The following is a 25615-nucleotide window of genomic DNA, read 5'->3' on the forward strand; positions in this document are numbered from 1 at the left end:
CTAAGTTGACAACGGTAACGGAGCTGCATATTGTTTGATAGTTATGAAACATAGTTCAAATTCAACAGTGTCAGCAGTCATCCACTATGCAGGGAGACTACAGATTGACTATAACGACCCCATTTATCTGCTGGAATTATTTAAAAAAAAAATTGACATAATAAAGCCTTAGTTATTTTAATAAATATGTTTTTTCAGTAAATGTATATTCATGCTCATGTGCACAAACACACACACACACACACACACATACACACACACACACATACGGGTTTTTAAGTCTTAAGAGGACTTTGCCTCCCAAACCAGTTGAAACATGGTTTTAGGGGACCCACCTTTCCCTTTGCTCTAGAGAAGTGCTGTAAACATCAAAAAAAATATTTTGCTTTGCACAACACAAATATCACTTCATATTAATTCTAAAGTAAATGAAGCTCTTTACATTACCACCTGACACTATGGTAGCATATGGGAACCTCCCAAGAAACTCCCTCCTACGACGAGAACATTGTTTGTGAGGTCATACATGATTTTCCAGGACATCAAATGAACACACACACAAACATGTCCATTCACTGTGCTAGAAGGTCAGTGATGTTTTATTGGACCTCGAATATGCACAAAAACAAAAATGACTTTTTTCCTGATTAATGAAATGCAGATTACTTATGCACAAGTACTAACGTGAAATTAAAATATTAATATTAAAATAATTAATTTTTTATTATAACTTGTAACAAAAGACTTTCTGCAACTTAAGAGTGCATGACACGAGGGCAAATTCTTTACTCCTCAAAAATTAGAAATAAACAATATTTTTCTCCTTGGCATTTTTGCCTCTATAGAAAATAATATATATTCAATTAGACATGGTTTTCCTTTTTAGTGTGATCCCTCTATTTCTAACAAAATCTCTTATATTTTGTACAGTGCGCCCTGCCAGAACAGGGTCCTCAGCTGACTTGCACTGCTGACACTCTGCCATTGTTGCCAGTTTTCCTTTGGTTATATGATCTTTAAAATGTTTCAATACAGCTGTCACCTCCTGTTTTGACCACTGTGTTCGCGACTTCTTCTTTGAGGTTTTAATTGCTGCTGTAAAAACCTGGCCCACTGTCACAGAAAAAAAACAAATCAGTCAGTATTATTTAGATGCAAACACATACAAATAACTGAAGTAGTTATACATGAGATTGCTGAGAATGATAATGTTGAGCTGGGATATAATTTACTACAGTTGAATGTGTAGGGCAGTTCTTTCAGTAAAGAATGCATACAACCTGTATCGAAAAGCTAAATTTGTGTATTAATTACAAAGGATATAAAAATAGTCATTTATGAAGAATGACACCAGAATTCCTGTGCTATAATCTGTAGTAATGTTAAACTTAACATTATTCCATTTAATTAGCACACAGACATTTAAAAGTTATGTTATCCAAGGTTTAGAAAGCTGAGCTTCACAATGGTTTAAAGATGGATTCATACCCAGGTCATACCCAAATTAATTACACATATTAACTGGCTAAATAAGGCAAGAATTCAACACATAGAATATTGCAAATAAGAGAAACAGCATGAATGTCACTACATGAATGTTACTTGATGGGAGACAGAGGGAAATCCAGATTGATCCAGAGTAGCTCTCCATATGGCTCTTTTTCAGCAAAGGTCCCCCACCACTAAAACTCACTGAGAAAAATGACCTCCCTAGAGACCTGTGACAAAAGTCCTGACTCAATTGTGTTGCTTTACTCTTATGATGATTGTACAGACTACAAGGTTTTCTTGCCACTGATCACCTGCCAAAAAATCCCAACATAGATTCACTTCCTAGTAGGGCATGCCTGAACAAGAACTTGGGCATAGTTAAATTGGTCTTTAATATATAGATGCTGATACCAGCTATAAACCTTGGAGGAAGGATGAGAATCTTACAGACAAGAGTTCACCACTGCCAGTCTCCATCCTACACGTCACAACTGTTGCATTGTCTTCTCTAGCTATACGAACCCCTTGAGACATCTCCTGTGAGATTCTGGCAGGCAAACCAAAAACCCAGACCCTTCCTCACTCCTTTACTACAAATGGCTTTGGGGAACACCATTCATGTTGCCACAAGTCCCAAAAGCATCAGAATCTATGGCAACATGTAAGATGTGCCACAACGCCAGCCAAATATACCACTTAGCAGTGGACAAACTTATTGTCTCGGTAATCAAGCTTCTTTCCATAAAAAAATCGGAATTATACTGAAAGTTACCACTGATGGAATCTGTTGAGCCTCCAGCATTATCTTCTGTAGCTGGCTGAATGCTTTGACTTTCTGTAAGAATATGGAACTGCTCAGTCAGTATACATGCAAACAATTCTAGTAGAACATGGAAGAAAAATAAACTGAATATGCTGCTAACACTGCAGAATGCATGAAAATACTTTAAAAATACCATTCAGTCTTGGTGTGCCCAAGGTAGCATCCTCTGTATCACTGTCAGGTTCAGTTCCATCACTGCCATCAGTTAAGTTGATCTCATCTTAAACAAAGAAATCAAATTGAACTAAACTGGGACAATGATGCTACAAAACATATTATGCTCATGTTTTAAAAGTATCTGAGGTGCATATAGTTAACCAATCCAGATGAATGTGCTCAGATTTCACATATTTATCATGAAAAGGACATAGAAGTAGATACTGTACAAAAGCGTACCTTCAATTTCAATTTCATCGAGTGATTTGCCTTGAAAGTTAGGGAGACACCCTTTTTCCATAGCAAGCAGAAGTTTGGATATTTTTGCCAGCTGAGTTGTCGCTTCTGGAAGCCTGTAATACTCACGGTGTACACGAATATCGTGCCCCAAGAAGTCAGCAACTTGATCTAATTCATTGTTTTTCAAATTAAGAATTTGTGATAGAGTGGCCACGTGTTTGCGCAAATGTGTTGACCTGAGATGTTGTGGATTTTGAGCACCACACTGAGTTGCATAGAGCCGCAAGCAATCTTGACCTCTGTAATGACTCTGGCATTTGGGTCTAGCAAACAAGAAGCAGTTATCCTGAACCGCACACTCTGTTCTTTTATTCACCAGAAGTGTTAGGGCATCTACCATATCTGGTGTGAGGAGGACAGCAACCTTTCGACCTCTTTTACCTCTGATTTCAACTCTACTAAAATGACTACAGAGTTTCTGCTCAAATTTGGAAAGACCTACTGCAACATCTGCGTGAAGTAGTGTGTTCTCTCTTTCCTGGAAGCTTTTGAGCTGCATTTTAGATACTTCACCGGCACGCCTACGATTGAAAATAATTACCCTTGCAAGGGTAGCTTTTGCAAGTTCTGCATAACTTTGTGATGATGATGTTTTTTTCAGGTTTTCAGATGCTGCATTGGCAGTAGTTTCCAGGTGTTTATGAAGGAGCTGAACATCATGAGTGAAAGGCAGTGTTGACGGTTTATTGAATTTTGCTTCATTCATTGTGCTTAAAGCCCTGTGTGATATTAGCTCAGACCACTTGGTGGTATATAGCTTTCTGAATGTCTCAGTTGACTTAATTAACTCTTCATCTTCTGCCATTAGACCTCTGCAGTGGATGAGCTCGCAGACCTTTTGCAATGTGTGGCCCAATTTCAATGCTAGGCTTGGCCTTTGGTAGTAGTTTTTTTCTTCGTCATGACCTGACACTTTCTTCACAGCTTCAATAACATGCTGGAAATTAGCTGGTTTTATAGCTTCCTCAAGGCTGTATATAGAGGACTCACTGCGCAATGTTATCAAAAACCTCCCAATTTCTCGAAGCTTCTGACGAATATATTCAAACTTGGTAGGGTCATTTCCATGTTTGTTGAAGAATGACTGCGCTAGCTGAAGAATGCAGAAGTCATTGCGTACAACAGAAGATATGTCATCTTGCTTCATTGCACTCAAGAGCTTCCAAACTCCTCCAGATATCTGCTGCAAAGATGTAGACTCTGCCATGGCAGCCAAACCCAACACTCTGGTCCGTCCCTGATGTTCACTTACTGAACCTGGCTTTGAGGAACATCTTCTCACATGTCGCCATAGTTCTTTACGCCCAAACATTGCTTTGCAGTACATACAATGCACAAACTGTTTTGAATCACAATCTTTGTTTGGCCTTCGTTTTACTTTAAGCAACCCATTTCCTTTCTCTAATACATTGGAATTATGCCGATAGTTCCCCTTGTTCCGAATTTTTTCTAGTAGTCTTTTGCGTTCTTTTGAGCGTTTTGGAAATGACAGTGCTTCTGCAACTTCAACTTCAGTCAAATGGGTTTTTAAATGACGAGATATTTTTGACTGTGGTTTCCCACAAATGTAACAGTAATTCTTATTTTCAGAACAAGAAATGTCTGATGATTGAAGACATTTCTCAGCTCCAGCCATGTTACCCTTTGCTCCTGCCACTGATACATCCTTATAATCTCCAGGCAAATCAAGTGCACTAGTACCACCTATTATTTCCAACTGCTGTTCACTTGTAGGTGTTTTATGGTCTTTTCTGGGCAAAGAAACACGATCTGATCTATTAATTAAAGCGTCAACTTTTGATGATCTTTTGATCTCTGAAAGGCGTTTAACTTGACTGGTGCTTGAAAGTAAATCTGTCCCTTCTGCAGAACTGTCTGACTCATTGTCTGATTCTCCACTTGTCAACTCCTCCAGACAACAAAATAAATCATCCTCATTTAAACAAGACACTTCCCTGGCCTTCAAATACTGTGAACCTTTGCTTACACCTTCCTGGTTCAACTTTGTTTTCTGAGATTTGGTGCACTCTGAGGTGGCAACTTTCACGTTCTGTTCATTTGAGGAACATTTGTTTTGGACATTGTTTACATATCCTGCTGCTAACTCCACTGAACTGCACGATTCACTGTCTGAGTCTGGGACATATTCCTCATCTGAGAGTGACACTTCCTCATCAGAACTTGAAAATCCTATATCCTAGTATCAGAAAAGAGAAAATCACTATGTAGCATTTGTGAAGAGAGATGGTTCATAAGTAAAACTGTAAATATACTGTACTCACCCATGAAAGTGGTTCTTCATCATTCTTTTCAAATTTTGCAAAGCAGTTCTTGTGCCAAAATTTAGAGCACACTATAAGAGAGAAATAAATTGTACTCATATTTCAAATGTATTTAAAATAGGGACACAAATTGTGGCTAATTCCTTTAATCCACAATCAACCCCTATTAGGCCATGATTAGATAAACCCTTAACTGATAGGCATAACAAAAACACACACACAAAATACCAAAGCGTCTTTGAGTTTATGTAAAAGCACTATATAAATAAAAATGTAAAAACAAAGAATGCCCTAGCTAAAAAAGTGCCAGTTTAACATTGGGTCTATGGATGATAATTACATATGTAACAATATAAAACAGTTTAGTCATAAGCGATGATTCCAGGGCTTATACACTTCCTCACAATTAGGATTCATGAAACACAAGTAATATTACCTCTCAATATTACCTCTCAATACATTGTCTCAATATTACCAAGTAATTTTGAGACAGAAAAGTAAAGTTTTTTGATGAATAGCTAATGCCAGGTCTTAACAGCAATCATGTTTGCAAATAGTGAGTTATCTTTAGGATGCTGTGAAGTAACAAATATTTGAATGGGAAGTTTGTACTCAACTACTCTACAAGACAAAGTGCACTGCAAAGAAGATAACTGGCAGTAACCTGGGTTATATAAAAAGCATGTAGAGAGACTTCAGATATGGGGTTTTTCATTATTTGTGATAGAAAAGGTATACTGGTTTATGGTGTTAAATTAGTTAAGTATATAAACAACACATTGTTTATGCTTGTATTTGAGGGCTCATTAACCCATACAAATGTTACTCTGCACTGCACATTTTGCAATGCATGGCATAACTGTCAGATAAAGCAGCATTCCTTTTTTCATTGTTGGAGGTGTTTCTGTGTATTATTATGGTGCATTCTTGTGGTATATTCCTACTACTGTGCCTTCATATACACAAGTAAAAACATTCCTGGCTTGAATGATAAAACCTCTTCATATCACTTTGTGTTTATGGGAAATGAATCATCTAACTGAGACTGGTGATCAGACAATCTGAACTTTGGCGATCATTAATTAATTTAGTGTTAACATTCCCAATTCAAAGTCAGAGAACACAGGGCAAATGCTACCTTTACTACCTGAATTACACCTTCCAGTTTTTCTCCACCAATCCAAAATCACCTTCAATGACACTAATCTAGCAAAGTAACAATTTGACAAATACTGCATAAGAAACACTTTAAAAAAACCTGCATAATATTACTTACTATCTTAAATACTTGCAAGGACTGTTACTGACCTTTACACCTCAGACCAATCCACTTGAGTGGCGCCACAGGTCCAAAACATGCAGAACATTTGTCCATGCTTGAAAAATTTGCATGGATGACCTCATGCTTACAGGGCTGCTGAACAAAACAAAAAGGAAATTACATTCTGAGTGGGAATTCTTAAAGGCTTTTTAAAAATGACACTAAAAATCACAATATCTCACTATAATTCTGTAGATGGCACACCTACATGTCAAGTATAATTAAAACCTTGCATTACCTTCTCAACATTCTCATTTGGAAATGATGATCTGTGACCCCCTGTCTTGCAAAAATCAAGTTTGGTGGCTACCTTCAAAACAGATTAAATGAAGAAGTTCAGATAAACACAAAAAATAATATCTAGACCAGCAGTCAATAAAAACTGCTAGAATCATTGTCATAATTCATAATTTGGGCAGGCTTAGGACCAAGATCACTGACCTCTCAGACAATGTCAATGCATAAAACACATGCTTATGGGAACAGAAACAACTCTTGCAATTATTTGTGCCAGCTTCCATCCATTTTCCAAACCACTTATCCTACTGGGTCGCCCGGAGCCTATCCCAGAATCAATGGGCACGAGGCAGGGAACAACCCAGGATGGGGGGCCAGCCCATCGCAGCGCACATTCACACACCATTCACTCATGCTCACCTATGGGCAATTTAGCAACTCCAATTAGCCTCAGCATGTTTTTGGACTGTGGGGGGAAACCGAAGTACCCGGAGGAAACCCCACGACGACATGGGGAGAACATGCAAACTCCGCACACATGTGACCCAGGTGGAGATTCAAACCTGGGTCCCAGAGGTGTGAGGCAACAGTGCTAACCACTGCACCACCATACCGCCCCATGTGCCAGCTTCTTGAAGTAATATTTCTACTCATTGGAGTATATGAATAAATAAACTTAGTGAATCATTAAGGAGATATAGAGAGGTCATGAAATCGTTTACAAAAACTAGAAAACTATAACATGTAACATACAGTTCAACAGCTTCAATTAAATGGTGTCTGTACCTCCCCACTGTCCCAATTCAACTGAGAATCAGTTTGGCGTTTTGTGCTCCTACAATACACAAAGTGCAAAATAAACTAAAATAAACTAAATAAGCTAAACACAGTAGATGCTTATTCCTAAACACAGTAGATGCTTATGGTTGCTGATCTGGTGACCCATAGATAATCAGCTGAAGTTCACGTGATTGAATCAGTTGAACAATAGTACTGTAAGACTTAGGTCTTGCAGATCTATTTCTATTTTTAAATTTGTGCCACTCATCAAAAGCTATTTTAATTACAGAAAACTAAGGAATATTATATATATTCTAAGTAGCAACTAGTGGAATTAATAATTAAAGTCACTCATCAGTAATCTAGTATTCTCCATGACCATCCAGTGCATCCTTATGGCATTATTGTTGCGAACTTATTTAAAACCACTGTACAAGACCATTTATGACATGCTGAAACATTTGCACGATGCTCTTAAAACCTAATGTACATGCAAAACACTACTTTCTATAAGTAGTATATGCTCCAGTGTGGTGAACCCGCTCAAAAACACAGCAAAAGGCCATCTATGACATAAATTACAGCTTCATATTAAGAAGACCCCCGAGTCCATGTTTCTGTCAAACACTATATACACACACAACTGATAAAACTCTACGCCGAAACACATTTGCAGGGTCCTCTTAAAACCTAGTGTACCGCCAAACTAGGTTTGTGTTTACACACTTACCTCTTCTGTCTCTTCTCTTAGGACATCTGCATGCTGTCCTTCTGGCAACAACTGGACATTCGTAGTCATTCCCACATCGGTTATGTTCTAGAAACACAAATAAAAATATAATTCCATACTGCACATAGTAGTTATGCTGGAGAGAGCAGAATGTTAACAGTAAATGAAATGCTCCTACCACACATAAGCAAAACTATACAACTAAATCAGTACAAAAAAATTACATAAAACTATCATTGACAGAACTGCATTTCTAATATCTAAGCTCCTAATGCATCGCACATAATGCAAATTACCTGTTCCATTTCTTTGCTAAGTGATGAGTTATCCATCAGAGTATTGGCACAGGGGTCTCCCTCAGAAACAGCCTACAAAATAGTTTTCAGAACAATATTTCATGCAAAACACTGCTTGCTATAAGTGGTCTATGTTCCAGTGTGGTGAACCCGCTCAAAAACACAGCAAAAGGCCATCTATGACATAAATTACAGCTTCATATTAAGAAGTCCCCCGAGTCCATGTTTCTGTCAAACACTATATACACACACAGCTGATAAAACTCTACGCCGAAACACATTTGCAGGGTCCTCTTAAAACCTAGTGTACCGCCAAACTAGGTTTGTGTTTACACACTTACCTCTTCTGTCTCTTCTCTTAGGACATCTGCATGCTGTCCTTCTGGCAACAACTGGACATTCGTAGTCATTCCCACATCGGTTATGTTCTAGAAACACAAATAAAAATATAATTCCATACTGCACATAGTAGTTATGCTGGAGAGAGCAGAATGTTAACAGTAAATGAAATGCTCCTACCACACATAAGCAAAACTATACAACTAAATCAGTACAAAAAAATTACATAAAACTATCATTGACAGAACTGCATTTCTAATATCTAAGCTCCTAATGCATGGCACATAATGCAAATTACCTGTTCCATTTCTTTGCTAAGTGATGAGGTATCCATCAGAGTATTGGCACAGGGGTCTCCCTCAGAAACAGCCTACAAAATAGTTTTCAGAACAATATTTCATGCAAAACACTGCTTGCTATAAGTGGTCTATGTTCCAGTGTGGTGAACCCACTCAAAAACACAGCAAAAGGCCATCTATGACATAAATTACAGCTTCATATTAAGAAGACCCCCGAGTCCATGTTTCTGTCAAACACTATATACACACACAACTGATAAAACTCTACGCCGAAACACATTTGCAGGGTCCTCTTAAAACCTAGTGTACCGCCAAACTAGGTTTGTGTTTACACACTTACTTCTTCTGTCTCTTCTCTTAGGACATCTGCATGCTGTCCTTCTGGCAACAACTGGACATTCGTAGTCATTCCCACATCGGTTATGTTCTAGAAACACAAATAAAAATATAATTCCATACTGCACATAGTAGTTATGCTGGAGAGAGCAGAATGTTAACAGTAAATGAAATGCTCCTACCACACATAAGCAAAACTATACAACTAAATCAGTACAAAAAAATTACATAAAACTATCATTGACAGAACTGCATTTCTAATATCTAAGCTCCTAATGCATTGCACATAATGCAAATTACCTGTTCCATTTCTTTGCTAAGTGATGAGTTATCCATCAGAGTATTGGCACAGGGGTCTCCCTCAGAAACAGCCTACAAAATAGTTTTCAGAACAATATTTCATGCAAAACACTGCTTGCTATAAGTGGTCTATGTTCCAGTGTGGTGAACCCGCTCAAAAACACAGCAAAAGGCCATCTATGACATAAATTACAGCTTCATATTAAGAAGTCCCCCGAGTCCATGTTTCTGTCAAACACTATATACACACACAGCTGATAAAACTCTACGCCGAAACACATTTGCAGGGTCCTCTTAAAACCTAGTGTACCGCCAAACTAGGTTTGTGTTTACACACTTACCTCTTCTGTCTCTTCTCTTAGGACATCTGCATGCTGTCCTTCTGGCAACAACTGGACATTCGTAGTCATTCCCACATCGGTTATGTTCTAGAAACACAAATAAAAATATAATTCCATACTGCACATAGTAGTTATGCTGGAGAGAGCAGAATGTTAACAGTAAATGAAATGCTCCTACCACACATAAGCAAAACTATACAACTAAATCAGTACAAAAAAATTACATAAAACTATCATTGACAGAACTGCATTTCTAATATCTAAGCTCCTAATGCATGGCACATAATGCAAATTACCTGTTCCATTTCTTTGCTAAGTGATGAGGTATCCATCAGAGTATTGGCACAGGGGTCTCCCTCAGAAACAGCCTACAAAATAGTTTTCAGAACAATATTTCATGCAAAACACTGCTTGCTATAAGTGGTCTACGTTCCAGTGTGGTGAACCCGCTCAAAAACACAGCAAAAGGCCATCTATGACATAAATTACAGCTTCATATTAAGAAGACCCCCGAGTCCATGTTTCTGTCAAACACTATATACACACACAACTGATAAAACTCTACGCCGAAACACATTTGCAGGGTCCTCTTAAAACCTAGTGTACCGCCAAACTAGGTTTGTGTTTACACACTTACCTCTTCTGTCTCTTCTCTTAGGACATCTGCATGCTGTCCTTCTGGCAACAACTGGACATTCGTAGTCATTCCCACATCGGTTATGTTCTAGAAACACAAATAAAAATATAATTCCATACTGCACATGGTAGGAATGCTGGAGAGAGCAGAATGTTAACAGTCAATTAAATGCTCCTACCACACATAAGCAAAACTATGCAACTAAATCAGTACAAAAAAAATTACATAAAACTATCATTGACAGAACTGCATTTCTAATATCTAAGCATTGTTTCACACAATGTTCAAACACAAAATCCCAGTAATCTCTGCAGTTCTCATCAACACCATATCCTCACAGACAATGCTTTTGTCAAGCACACTTTCACACGCTGATCTCCCTTTTGCAGGGACAGAGAATTACCAGCATTCTCTCTGCATATCCTCATTCAACACACATCTATATCTCCAACTACTTAAACCTAATAATCACACATACAAGAGTTTAACTGAATTACTTTCCCTGTCCTCCCTACCTCACTTGATGTGCTCTGCTCTTTTGGGTGCAGTTGGTCTTTTTCAGTAGCCACCTGTAAATATTAGTTATATATTATGATATACGATAATCATTGTCAATGAGAAAGGCTTGAGAAAAAGAATATAAACTAATGAAAATACTTTTAATCACTTAAGTAACATATCTGGATTTCACCCTTCTTTTGCAGAAGGATGATTATTTCTAAATGGTTCTTTCATGTCTAAATACCTTGCATCTCCATGGCCAGTCAGAGTCACCGTAGTTATATGTAATTTCTTCTCCAGGACTAATGCTTCTGGTTGCGAATAAACATAGATGGGGCTTTCCTGATATGGTGATTTTTTTCATTTTGCTGTTTGGGCTAACATGGTCATCATTCACCAGTCTCCCAAGGGAGCCATCGTCTCGGGCAGCATCAATGCTGTATCACATAAAGTGAAAAGTCAGAAAAACTACCATATTCTAGTAAATATCAGAGCACTAAAGACATTTAAAAATGAGTATGTCAGCAGTCACCAAAGGCTTATATTATGTTAAAGAACATGCAATGTCATACATACCAAAACAATTTTCCATTGAAATAAAATTCAAACATGAACACTTTGAGGGCATCATGATATATTTTCTGTCTACTTTCACATTCATGCCTGCTGATGAGTTGCCCTCTGTATTCCAGAAGAAAATCTCCCCTCTCAAAATGGAATCTGCTGTATACCCCACGGCCTACAAGAGATAGCAAACACTAGATTAAGATCAGCCTCGAATGCTCCTGCACGATGATCCCTGTTAACAATAAGCACCATAACATTAATACACAAAAAAACCCTGGATAAAATCAAATATTCGTACACAAACTTTAAATTTACCTTTATATGAATTTATATATTTCACATAAAGTCCATCTTTGTCTTTACATGCAGATATAAAATATGCAGCCTCTTGTTTTGGAGAAAGTTTTCTACTTCTCAACTTCGAAGAAGCCATCTCCTCCTGTGAAGAATGATTGATGTTTATTCATATATTCAGTTTATATTATTTAGTTTATGTTTTAAGCAGATATTTAATGCATGACATCCCTTTTATTCTACAAATGTAATTCAGTAAGAACGAATGACTAATAAAGTTTGTTGGGAAATCGAATTTACCAAATGAATTCTGGATATGAGCTAACCTAAAGAGCACAGATACAGCCATACTATCCTAAGGACTTATCGCACGACACCGAATCATCCTCGGTGCAATATTTACACAATGAAATCGCTTTATCTGCACTTAATGACTACATAGTGTTCACCTTTGAAACAGAATACGATCGACAATCTGGTATTTATTGTAAATTTCGAAGCAATGCAGATAATGCTTCCGTATTAACAGGGATTAGGAATGTGTAGGCAGTGCCGGTGCACGTATTCGTCACGTAGAGTTCGGTACATCACTTCGGTACACCAGCACTGGAGAGTGTATAATCGGCGAGACCAAGACAGTCTCCCGGCTCCGTTATACCCAACTCGGTTGCTGGAAACATATCCGACATGCTAACTGATTTGAGACGACATCATCCAAGTGTATGTGCGACCAGAGAAAGGCAGAAACAACCTCCGCAAGTTATTCTCCGTATGGCATTTAAGCAGCTCTGCCAGAAAATTCTAACCTGGCATAAAAATTATCGCTACGTAACTGCGGCCATACTCGGAAGTAGGCGACAATTGGATTGTGTTTTCCCTGCTGTAAAGAAATTGCACCGAACCACGAATCCAAAACCGAAGTTTTTCATTATAGTTATGATGTTTTATTTTAGATGTTTTTATTTATTTTACATATTTATTTTTACAATGTGCGAATAAAAGTCTCTTGGGTTTTGTTAATCAGACACGTCGACAGATTTTAATCTTATAAATGAGTTGGTGGTCTCAGTATTAAAAATAAATAATTTAAAAACATATTCTGTTTTCCCTGCTGTACCGAAATTTCACCGAACCATGAATCCAAAACCGAAGTTTGTATCGAACCGTGCATTTTATGTATGGGTACACCCCTTGGAATTTGCATTTAACTCCAGCAATTTGAAAAGAAAACTTAGTCTATTATTCTATTATAAAAACAATTTTCTTACCTGATTACAGTCTGTTCCACGACTTGGATATTACAGGATATTGTAGTGTCCTCTTAGTCTCCTGCTGAAGTCCACCGATAGAAACGAGGATTCGCAGTGAATGACATACCTCTCAGCCAATCACAACCTTAGATGGCTAGTCCAGAACTAGCCAATCAGCAGCCGTAAATCTTAACGCAAGTGTTATTCTGGTGTTTCTCCGGCTCCAGCCTACAGAGGGCGCGATGCTGAATGCAGAGTTTACACTGTGTGAACTGGTTTTCGTGGTTTTGTGGTGTAAGAGGACTTGGCCCCAAAGTTTGCAGGGGGGGTTTTCTAACTTAGATAAATGCATCTGTATTACAGGAATTATGAGGACACCGTCCCTGTCCTCATAATCCCAAATGTCCCGATAATGTCGGCACGTAATCAGGTGAAAAGTCCTGATAAATCATAAAAACCAACGCACACACACACACACTGGTGGTCAGGGGCTTTAGAGTTTAACTTTAGGTCTGTGAAAGTATAGGACCGCTAACTTAGTCGTTCATGAGTCTTATTGTGAAAAACCACACAAAATAGACTTGTAAATTTTAAAGAAAAGACATTAACAGCTTTTGTTAATGTTTACATGTATAAAAACTTTAGATGTGTTTGTAAAACAGTCAAACAAAAATGTGTTATTTTAAAGTAGTATAAAATATAACCTTAACTTTGGACGCAAGATGAACAACCTACACACACACATAGACACACACACACACACACACACACACACACACACACACAGCAAAACCCCAAGCATGCGCACAAGCGCACAACCAAAGGTTGGGAAATGTGCTTTTCCTTATCTCACAAGTCATGGAAGGGGGGATGGGGGACACATAAGTGGGGGGTAGGAACTGTGGAATCAGGCAAGGGTGTAAGAATTTAGGATATAGTCTTGTTATTTTAAAGAAGGTGTACATGATTATTTAATTACATTTAATAGCAACCAGTAAGCTGCATTTACACATTAAACGCAAAAACACATTAAAAACTTTAAAGAATGGTAATATAACTTCACCATAGTTTTTAGTTACACAAATGTTTTAAAATGTAACATGAAAGTTTTTCAAAGTAAGATGTACAAATGTTTTAAAATGTGACATGAAAGTTTTTCAGATATACAAATGTTTTAAAACGTAACATGAAAGTTTTTCAAAGTAAGATGTACAAATGTTTTAAAATGTGACATGAAAGTTTTTCAAAGTAAGATGTACAACTGTTTTAAGACATTACATAAAAGTTTTTCAAAGTAAGATGTACAGATGTTTTAAGATGTGACATGAAAGTTTTTCAGATATACAAATGTTTTAAAACGTAACATGAAAGTTTTTCAAAGTAAGATGTACAAATGTTTTAAAATGTGACATGAAAGTTTTTCAAAGTAAGATGTACAACTGTTTTAAGACATTACATAAAAGTTTTTCAAAGTAAGATGTACAGATGTTTTAAGATGTAAGATGTTTGGGTGTTTTACAAAAACATTTTGTTATGTGTTTGTAGCCCAAACGTATTTTTAAAATGTACAAAGTTTTATGCATTCAGTTTGTGAATTAGTTTTGAAATCTAATATGAACATGGCTTTTATTTTACAAAAGCAAAGTTGTAAAAATTTTGTAGGGTTTTTATCAAAGGAGATTTTGTTAATGTAACATAAAGTTTTTTTATTTTCAAAGTTGCACAAGTGTTTCAAAATGTATCATGTATACGTGTGTTGTATTTTTCAAGCTTGTACAAAAATGTTTATGCACATTTATCAAATGAGTTTTTAAAATGTACCATGACCGGGTGTTTTATTATTCAAAATAAAAGTTGTACATATGTTTTGTTATATGTATGCACCACGGTTGTGTTTTTAAAATGTACTAATTTTGTGAGGTGGTGGGAATAAAGCATATTTAAAGGGGTACCTCTCATGGAATCTACCAATCTTTACCAGCTGATGAACCCTGAGCCACACGGGGACTGGGGGTTTTAACCGTGAGACTCGACACCTAGGCATTAGATCCTTATGTCAACAATGGTCCCCATGCATGTACCCAGTGTAGGGTCAGGTCCAGAGAAAGCTGTAACTACGAGTGCACCTGGTTAACAGCATTTAATTTATAACAGTACGAGCTAGAAAAATGCATTTAGCAGTCGCATTAAAACACGTTAAAGACTTTAAAGAATAAAGCCTTAGTTATTTTTAATAAAGATGGCTTTTCAGTAAATGTTGACTTTCCTACAAGGTGACCCCCGAGGCCTATGCTTATAGCATCCGGGTGCCTGATTTGAGATGCTTACTGAGGATGCCATGTTAACACCGGTAACTGAGCTGCACCATGTGTCACACTTAATGAAACTTAGTCCTAATTCAACAGAACCAGTCGTCATCCACTTTGCAGTGAGATTTCTGAGCGAAAAGTGAGCAAAGTTTCATTTTCTTACTTTACCACCTATCGGTTAGTAAGGGAAATGGAGGCGGTAATATGTCGGACACGTCAATGGCACTGAGCGCGAGGGAGTGTGCGGTGTGGCGCGAGCTGCTAGCTGATGTAACGCTGCGAACAGTGGGGCTCTTACGTTTTTAAGATGCGGCTAACTATCCCCGAGACACTTTAGCCAGGTTCGTGTATATTTGCTCTTAATGCTGCGGTCAACGCCAGGAGGGAGCTGGCTAGCAATAACATCTTTAGCTGGTCTTAAAGCTTGCTGTATTTTTCATTCAGTAAATACACGGTTTAGAAGAAAACCTAATCGACATTTAAATAAATAAAAAATAAACGTACAAAACTATTGAAATCCACAAGAAGCATGTGCATATTTTTCTGGTTTGCATGTTATGTGTGGTTGTCTAAGCACCGTCGGCCTAGTGTTTGATAGGTGATGGAGAAGCATACGGTCGTAAACTGCATGCGCTTATGCCAACAGGTGTTTAACATACAAACATAGACGCTTTTCTCTAACGTAAAACATTTAAAGGCTCATTCTGTTTTGTCGACATTCTTTAATTTTATTCAAGTAGCCTCTAATCACCTTACACTTGTTCTATTTTACTGTAGAGTATTTTAAAACAATGTCACTGAAATGTCACCACATGTCAAAGCTAACAAGGTAACATGATTGTATCAGCGGAACAAAAAGCCGTCGCCTGGATATGTATAGACAGATCATGTATTGCTCAGCAAATCGACAGCATTTTGAAATCTATTTGTATCTAGACAAATATATTGGGAATGAAGCGTCGCGTTTTAAGAGGCAGACATTGAGGCCGAATTTAAGTTGGTCACAAATGTATTTTTCTTCTGCAGCTAGAAGCGTCGTCTGAGCCTGATTTTAACTGGCATGTTGGTGTGGGATTCTTATAGTAGAAGTTATGTGAATTGCGGTACTCTGAAATTAAGTGATATGTGTATTAGAATCGTGAAGTGTCATCTTCCTTTTGTTTTAGCTTCCCCCTAGGCATTTTTATGAACTGTATTGCAATATCAGACAGTGTGTCATGAATTTCTGAAGGCATGTTATATATGACCGTTCCTTGGATACGTCTCTTGTACAGTAGTTGCAGTTTGTCAGGACAAGACTGTTTGCCTAATGTGACATGGTGAACAAGTCCTGTGATTAAAGCATGTCTGCTGCTTAAAACATTGTGTTGTATGATGAAGGTTTCTTGCCGGTACATGTTGAATTACATTAGAATATTCAAGTATTATTTTTTAAATCATTTAATGAAATAGGTATTTATCTCATTATTGATGATGCCTGTGGTCCACCTGTATGACAAGTAACCTGTCCCGGACAGAGGTTTCTTCAAGGCCTGTTGTAGGAACCCCATGGTGTAGCATTATGAGAAAGTATACAGGGAGTAGTACAAATGAGCAGTCGCCCTGCCCCTCTTTTACTCATTTTGGATGCTTAAATTACTAAATTGTGTCTTTAATGCTATTCTGTATGATTCTATGGTCTGAGTGAGTCTCCAGTACTACATGAATGGTAAAACTTAAAAACTCTACTTCTCTTAGCTTAATAATATTTTCTTTCTTGAGTTGAATTAGTTTGTGTCTAATTTTCATTTTATTGATTTTCTGCACACTTGGATTATTTATTTGCCCCCCTTGTCTTAAAGGCTAGAGGGGGTCTGTGCTTGTGACCTGGCAATTATTTTCGGTGTTTGTCACTAAACTTGCAATATAAAATTTGAAGACAGGTCTGTGACCTGTGCTTGCAACAAAAAACGTCTAAGTGGTAGTAGGCAAAGCACAGCACTGCCTATACTTTCTGAAAAGGCTAATCTTTTATGGCACAGACAGGAAAAGGTGATGATCCACTAGCAGCTCCAAGACGAAAATGGGGTTTATTAAAGAAAAACAGAGCACCCTGGGGTAAAATACTAAACAAAAAGGCCGTGAGGGGTCCGAAACTAGCTGGGAGAAATAAGATTGAACTAAAGAAATCATTAAGTAACACAACTAAGGAACTAGGCTAAACAGAGAGCAGGACTAAAAAACCAACCAGTCATTTCACAACTAACACTGACCACAGACAGACGGATGGACAAACGAATGCATGTGCCACACACACACACACACACACACACACACACACATACGCGCATAGATCACTTTTGGGGACCTATGTCAGAACACCCTCACTTTGGGGACAAGGTTTTCCCAGTGCTTTGGAACCAAAATTATTGCTAAACATGGCTAATACGCATGCCGTAAACACGCCCATCAGTTGAAATTTCCAAAAAAATCCTGTTTTAAAAGTATGAAAAAAACCCTTGCAAATGAGGTCATGTATTTTTTAGGTGAATTTTGAGGACATGGCGACACACACACACACAAACTCCAGTTCAGCACTAATCTGAGGACATTTTCCCCAAATGAGGACACAAAAGAAGTTGTCAAGAAGAACTTACAATAAAATGTAATTCTCATTGTTTACAATTTGAAAAAAGCATCTAATGCGTTTTATGATTTTTAGGAACAGTTTGTAAGTTGTTTGCTATTTATAACACGGTCGGGAAACATGAATTTATAGAGCTGATCAGGAAAATAAAGTGTTAATGTGCAATGGAAATATTGCAGAAAATAAGCAGTCTATTATTATCCATCCTTACAAATGGATAAATAGGGACAAAATCTTGTAACTAACAAGAACTTTTATTTATTGTTTTTTCCATCCTATATGTACATATGTAGGTATACATATATACACACAGGTATAAATTGGCATCTTTCATTAAACAAGACATAAGAATATACATTTCAAATGACTTCCGTCGCTATCTGGCACATAGTCTACATCACTATAGTCAGTGTATTCAGAAACATCTGATGAACTGTAAGTGTTCATCACAGTCTCCTGCAAAAGAAATAAGAATTAAATGGTTAATGCTTCAAATTACATGAGGCTAATTACAATTACACCATCTTAAGCTTAAAATCAGAAAACTACCAATTTTGTATTTTGTTGACTGTTCCAAGCAGGGAAAACTGATTTAAAATGCAAAAAAATCCAACTAGCTGGCTTTATTTTAAATACTCTAGAAATAAAATAAACATTTCAAACTTTATGTTGGGCTATTTTAAACTGAGTATCTGTAAGCTTAACTTTATCATGTAAACTGAAAACAACTAAAAAGTGTGAAGTATTTCAAATTTTACAGATTTTCAGAAACTGCAGGTAGAGGAAAATGAAAGTGAACCAAAAGCCAGTGTTTAAAATGTCATCACTTCAAATTGCAAAACTGTTGAAGGGATGGGAATAACCAGCGCTCATTCATATATACAGTGTAAGTAACCACTCTATACAATCAGCATAGGTACTCAGCCTTACAGTAAGAAGTAATTACCGTAGAGCCTCCAGAAAGATACAACAGAGAATATAGAACACACTAGATAAAATATGTCAAAATAATGTTAGGAATTTAACTGCAAATGTCAGAGAATTTATTTTGAAAATTTCATAGATTAAGGATTTACCATCCTAATTATGTCTGTGGTCATTACTCTGATATTTTTAAGATATAAAATGAGCAAAACTATTGTGTGTAAATGACAAATAATCATAATCAAAGAATACAGTATATTATTTGTAAAAACTAGTATAACCTGACACTGACAATGCCAATAACAATAATTGGCCAGCATGCAGCAAAACCATGTTCTAAATTAGTTAGCAATGAAAACCCATTATTATTATTATTATTATTATTATTATTATTATTATTATTATTATTAATCTGATTACACTTTATACTTTTGACATCGTTGGAGAGTCCTCAATCTGTGAACTCGTTTCAGAGATGCTTCCTTTACTGTTACTCTAAAAGCAGAAAATATTCAATGCACATTATGAACATACTTTTAGACCCTAAATGAATTTATTTGGAATTTTCATGTTATAGACCTATGCATATATACTTTTATTTACTTTATATAAGGCTGACATTATTACCAATGCAAAAACAGTGTAAAATGTCTACTTGAATGAGTCCTTAGAACATACCTCCACTTGATCAGCTGATAGGTGACCAAATTCATCAGAGGCAGAAGGTAATCCAGATCCAGATTCAAGCTTACGTAAGGAGAAAAGAAATTAACCTACAGCACCTAATATTAAAAATAAATAAATAAAATTAAACGTGTTCTTTTTACCTTTTCATTAATCTGACTAACTTTACACAATAGCAAGGTCCGTTCTTTTTCAAGTCTCCTTCGTTCATTGTCTTCCATCACATAGTGTTCTAGACATTTGCTATGGTGCCTTTTCAGTTTCTGTAATCGTGCCTACAATGACAAAAGCAGAAAAAAATATGTAAACAGATTTCACATATGGAAATACCAAAACAAATACCTCTAAATTTCAAGATAAAACTGGGGACATGAGAAAACATGGCTAATTTTTATTTTTCCGGTAGGCTGATTCGATCTTCTATTTTCAAAACTTCTCACTCATTTTACACAACAGTAATACCTAACAATAGCTTTTCCTCTTCTTTGCCTAAAATATGCAAACAACTATGCTAAGAATTAAAATTAGTGTGAGATGACAATAGTGCCATTTGACACACCCCAAGTTGCACAGGTCTTCACCATTAGAATAAGAAGCCTTTTAGTGTTATTACACACAATGATTACATGTTCATTACACCATGCGTTTCTGAAACGACTAAATAAAAAAGTTAACTTGTGACTAAGACCTTAGTACTAATGTTTAACAAAGTGTGGTAATACAATTAATATGGTAACAATACAGAATTTTTAAGCAACAAATGCCAATAATATAAACATTGCACAGAGAATTACAAGCAATGTAAAATACTGCACATAGAGCAGATATTTGCACTTGGCTGTAATTATTACACAGAGAGAATTATTGCAAACCCAGCGAAGAGGTGTGGGTTGGGGAGAATGTATTATATGATAACTGACACATCAAAGAAAAGCTTATATTAATCCATATCATCAGCATGATACCACACAAGCAACTAATCAAGCAGAACTAGTTAGCAAGTCTTTGCTTTGCTTATACAGTACAGTAAACAGTATAAGACTAATTCTGAGAAGAACACAGTCAAGTATTGCATAAAAGAAACTCATACAGTACATTCTCCAAAAAACAAACTGGGATTCAAGAAATTAAACTATGTTCAGAGAATTTGCACACTCAAGATAGTGAAAAATAAGGACCCTCACACTTGACAAATTCCAAAATGGGGACATAAGTCCGAAGTATATCCGATCTAAAACAGATATATTACCATAAAGGACTTCCGTTTTCTCTCCACAGTCATAACTTCACCAAAACTGTCACTAGTCTGGGTCATTTGTTTGTCCATTAGCGACTTATTTTTTTTGGCGTGCGAGTCATCCATTGCCTATAAAAGAAAAAAAACAGAAAAAGAATGACTATATCAGAAAGAAAGATACAAAATTCCAGTGTTAACAATTCAATACAACAATCCAGGACTGCATACTGCCTATATTCTTTACTGGAATTAAGCCATCAAGAATTTTAAAACACAAATTTTACACAGAGATGACAAACAGGGATTAATTGCCCACAATTGATAAAATTATACTTTGAGACAAGGAACAGAAACACACATGGGTCACTGATGTATAGAGGAGACACTGATAAATTAGGATTAAAGTGTGCACCTTATTGAATATGATGGAACAGGATGCTCATATTATTCATGCTGGATAATGTGTTAAGTGTTTGTGTTAATCATTAATTATTAAGTGGTTTTACCAAATACTAAGGAACATTCGAAATATACAGCTGAACAAAATGTTATATTCACCTCTATGTAGCCAGACTCCAACTGGGGTATCTGGCTGTCATTCTGGACACTTTTCTCTTTTGGTGGGGATGATACAGCCACCTTTAAAGCAGCATTACTGTATTTTAATTTATAGCTATTTAGAACAAAACATAGTAAAATAAATTTGTTCCTATGCAACCTACAATCATTGTGTGTGAGCAAAATAAGGACCCTCGTACACTTGACAAATTCCAAAATGGGGACATATAAAATCTCTACGTCTCCTCTGAGTGTCCAGACCAATCACTGTGTGTTATGTCCTCATTTTGAACAATTCCGTCACACCAATATCAACTCAATCTATATAACTATACAGTGTAATCTTGCCTGTCATTCACAGATATCCAAAGTAAAACAGATATATTACCACAGAGGTCTTCCGTTTTCTCTCCGCAGTCATAACTTCACCAAAACTGTCACTAGCCTGGGTCATTTGTTTGTCCATTAGCGACTTATTTTTTTTGGCGTGCGAGTCATCCATTGCCTATAAAGGAAAAAAACAGTAAAAGAATGACTATATCAGAAAGAAAGATACAAAATTCCAGTGTTAACAATTCAATACAACAATCCAGGACTGCATACTGCCTATATTCTTTACTGGAATTAAGCCATCAAGAATTTTAAAACACAAATTTTACACAGAGATGACAAACAGGGATTAATTGCCTATAATTGATAAAATTATACTTTGAGACAAGGAACAGAAACACACATGGGTCACTGATGTATAGAGGAGACACTGATAAATTAGGATTAAAGTGTGCACCTTATTGAATATGATGGAACAGGATGCTCATATTATTCATGCTGGATAATGTGTTAAGTGTTTGTGTTAATCATTAATTATTAAGTGGTTTTACCAAATACTAAGGAACATTCGAAATATACAGCTGAACAAAATGTTATATTCACCTCTATGTAGCCAGACTCCAACTGGGGTATCTGGCTGTCATTCTGGACACTTTTCTCTTTTGGTGGGGATGATACAGCCACCTTTAAAATGGCATTACTGTATTTTAATTTATAGCTATTTAGAACAAAACATAGTAAAATAAATTTGTTCCTATGCAACCTACAATCATTGTGTGTGAGCAAAATAAGGACCCTCGCACACTTGACAAATTCCAAAATGGGGACATATAAAATCTCTACGTCTCCTCTGAGTGTCCAGACCAATCACTGTGTGTTATGTCCTCATTTTGAACAATTCCGTCACACCAATATCAACTCAATCTATATAACTATACAGTGTAATCTTGCCTGTCATTCACAGATATCCAAAGTAAAACAGATATACAGCCACCTTTAAAATGGCATTACTGTGTTTTAATTTAGAGCTATTTAGAACAAAACAGTAAAATGAATTTGTTCCTATGCAACCCATTATCACACTGTGAGCAACTCTTGCAAACAGTAATATATGAAATGTTGTAAAAATGCCAAAATAAGCAAAAAAGAGGAAACCTAAATACCTGTCTTCTCCAAGGCCAATCTGAATCTCCATAATTATAATTAATCTCTTCTCCTGACAAAATGTCTCTAACAGCAAAGAGACAAAGATGTGGACTTCCTTCAACATCTACTACTTTCATTCGACAGTTTGGATTCCTGTGCTCATCATTGACAAGCCTCCCTAAAGACTTGTCCTCTTGAGATGCGTCTATACTGTGTAGAAGACAAAATACAGTGACTCACCTGAACCAAAATCAGCAAAAGTATTTTAACACTTTTAAAATTGTCAAGTTCCTGCTTACCACCAGTTCTTCCCTTTCCATTGGAAATCATAGAGAAAAACACTTTTAGCCTCACTATATCCATTCTTTCGTTCAAAACTCTCTTTCTCCGACAACAGTTCACCCCTATATTCTACTACAAAATCTCCTTTGCAAATGTCCACCGTGCTGAACACTCCTCTTCCTACAAGAAAACAATAATTCATCGATAAATGCAGTCTAAACAGACACAATATTACACATCCCAAGAATATTACATAAGAAGTCCACATTTGTGATACATACCTTTATAAACATTAATATAACGCTCTTCAATCACAGCCTTATCAGACTTTAATCTGATATGCAACTTGACATCCTGCAATGGATGACATCTTTTTCTCCTAATGGAGTTCATTCTGTAACAATGCAGATTACAGTTATCACTTAAATTATATTCATAAAAAACAAATATAATTCCATTATTTAATAGAAACATTAATTGTCACTCAATTAAACTCAAAATATTGTGCAGGACATGGTTTCCAGGGCTGGGCAATATAGTTGAAAAACAAAATCTTGATATCTTAGGTCACTGTATCGATATTCAATGTATTTAAATATTTTTTAAATATCTCTAAAATACTTTTGAAAAGTTAGGATAGAAAGTCAGAATGAATTTTTTTTTTTGATGAATGGTTTTATTTATTGAAAGTAGTGTTTCCTAACTGAAAAACATAAAAATGCATCTCTGCTGAACATCGCATGCGCACCACGGAACATTAATTACTACCGGCGCCATCATTGCGTTACTTATTCTTGCACTGCCTGCTCTGTTTGTCGTGCCATTTTAGAGCAAATCATATTGTGTATATTTACAATTAATAAATAAAATCGATATGACGATACACTATCAAGCAAATCGTATGTAAAAAGTTATCGAATATAAGATAAAAATTCGATATATCGCCCAGTCCCGTTTTCCAAGACTAAAAATAATGGGAAACACCTTCATAATGTTATAGATTATATATAATTATGTTTCCCATTATTTTATATATATACAGTATATAAGCGAGCAGCTCACGTACATGGACCGAGTGTTTCAAATTGGCTACATGTCATGTGCTACATATCCAGTATTTCATTTACACTTCATAATTTAAAGATAAGTTAATAAGAATAGCATAATTATGATATACTCTTTAAAACAGGTGTGTGCCTATAGTCTGTTCAAATTCTTATTTTTAAGACATTTAAAGAACTACAATTGTTACGCTTCTAATTCCCATACATTTTACTTACTTACTAAGTTAATGCGGAAATTATTTCCAAAATGTATATTATTTTCGGTAAAAAAAAAAATTAAAAATTCTAATGTAGATAAGAAATGGAACAACTTTACCTGTTGGCGCGAAATCCTTCCTCCGATGTTTCCCCGCGAAAGTGACGTCTTTCCAAATTATAGCCGCAAAATCCACTTAGTCCACTTGTTAACTGCGCAGTGTGACATAAATATTCCTCCGCGCTTGTTATTGCACTCTCTCTTCCCACGAATGAGAAATTTAGGTGTTACAGAGCTCTTGCACAAAAACGTAATATAGAACAATAGGAGCAGGTAGATACACAAAGATATAAATACAAATGTACAAAAGTTTTGGAAATAAATAAAGATGTACAGAGATATGTACAAAATGTACAGAGATATGTACACAAGTGCGGGGGTGGGGTGGGGTGTGAATGATCCTGGTTACAGCATGTGATATGTCAGTTAAACATATATGAGTAAAAAATACTCACGCTAAACTGTTATAATGTCTGACAGCCGCTGGTAAGAATGACCTGCGGTAGCGCTCCTTCCTACACTGTGGGTGTAGAAGTCTATTGCTGAATGAGCTGCTCAGAGCTCGTACAGTCTCATGCAGGGGGTGGGAGGTGTTGTCCATAATGGATGTTAGCTTAGACCGCATCCTCTCATCCCCAACCTGCTCGATGGATTTCAGTGGGCAGCCCAGGACAGAGCTGGCCCTCTTCACCAGTTTGTCCAATTTCCCCCTGTTCCTCTCTGCAATTCCACCACACCAGCAGACCACAGCATAAAAGATAGCAGATGCTACCACAGTGTCATAGAAGGACCTTAAGAGAGTCCTGTTCACCCCAAAGGATCTTAGCCGCCTAAGCAGGTGAAGACGACTTAGACCCTTTTTGTAAACTGCCTGTGTTTGTAGACCAGTCCAGTTTGTTGTTTAGGTGAACACCCAGGA

At 36.6% G+C, this 25615-nt stretch overlaps 3 protein-coding genes across 7 annotated transcripts in view; 1 reads left to right on the plus strand and 2 right to left on the minus strand.

The window, feature by feature from the left end:
• LOC125712214 (uncharacterized) overlaps positions 1 to 25615 on the plus strand; it is a 433528-nt gene that overhangs the window by 186959 nt on the left and 220954 nt on the right. The window lies entirely within an intron of this gene.
• Positions 568 to 7965, minus strand: LOC125712146 (uncharacterized). 5 transcript variants are annotated; one of them, XM_048981884.1, is made up of 8 exons: positions 7397 to 7942; positions 6612 to 6683; positions 6361 to 6466; positions 5053 to 5123; positions 2711 to 4967; positions 2448 to 2534; positions 2264 to 2326; positions 568 to 1113 (listed from the first exon to the last, which is right to left on the minus strand). In XM_048981884.1, exons 3-8 carry the CDS (start codon positions 6425 to 6427, stop codon positions 860 to 862), a joined length of 2799 nt encoding a protein of 932 aa, XP_048837841.1. In that variant the 5' UTR covers positions 6428 to 6466; positions 6612 to 6683; positions 7397 to 7942; the 3' UTR covers positions 568 to 859. The 5 variants fall into 5 exon arrangements, 4 of the variants coding, with proteins under 4 accessions (XP_048837841.1, XP_048837833.1, XP_048837850.1 ...); XM_048981876.1 differs by having other exon boundaries at positions 6361 to 6469; XM_048981893.1 differs by having other exon boundaries at positions 568 to 1718; positions 6361 to 6469; positions 6612 to 7965.
• LOC125712229 (uncharacterized) lies at positions 18451 to 24886 on the minus strand. The gene is made up of 11 exons (XM_048982041.1): positions 24757 to 24886; positions 23658 to 23770; positions 23394 to 23556; positions 23112 to 23304; positions 22552 to 22632; positions 22007 to 22123; positions 21619 to 21699; positions 21073 to 21189; positions 19967 to 20098; positions 19818 to 19886; positions 18451 to 18671 (listed from the first exon to the last, which is right to left on the minus strand). Exons 2-11 carry the CDS (start codon positions 23767 to 23769, stop codon positions 18549 to 18551), a joined length of 1188 nt encoding a protein of 395 aa, XP_048837998.1. The 5' UTR covers position 23770; positions 24757 to 24886; the 3' UTR covers positions 18451 to 18548.

This window comes from Brienomyrus brachyistius, chromosome 2 (genome assembly GCF_023856365.1).
Source record: "Brienomyrus brachyistius isolate T26 chromosome 2, BBRACH_0.4, whole genome shotgun sequence".
NCBI classification, from domain to species: domain Eukaryota; kingdom Metazoa; phylum Chordata; class Actinopteri; order Osteoglossiformes; family Mormyridae; genus Brienomyrus; species Brienomyrus brachyistius.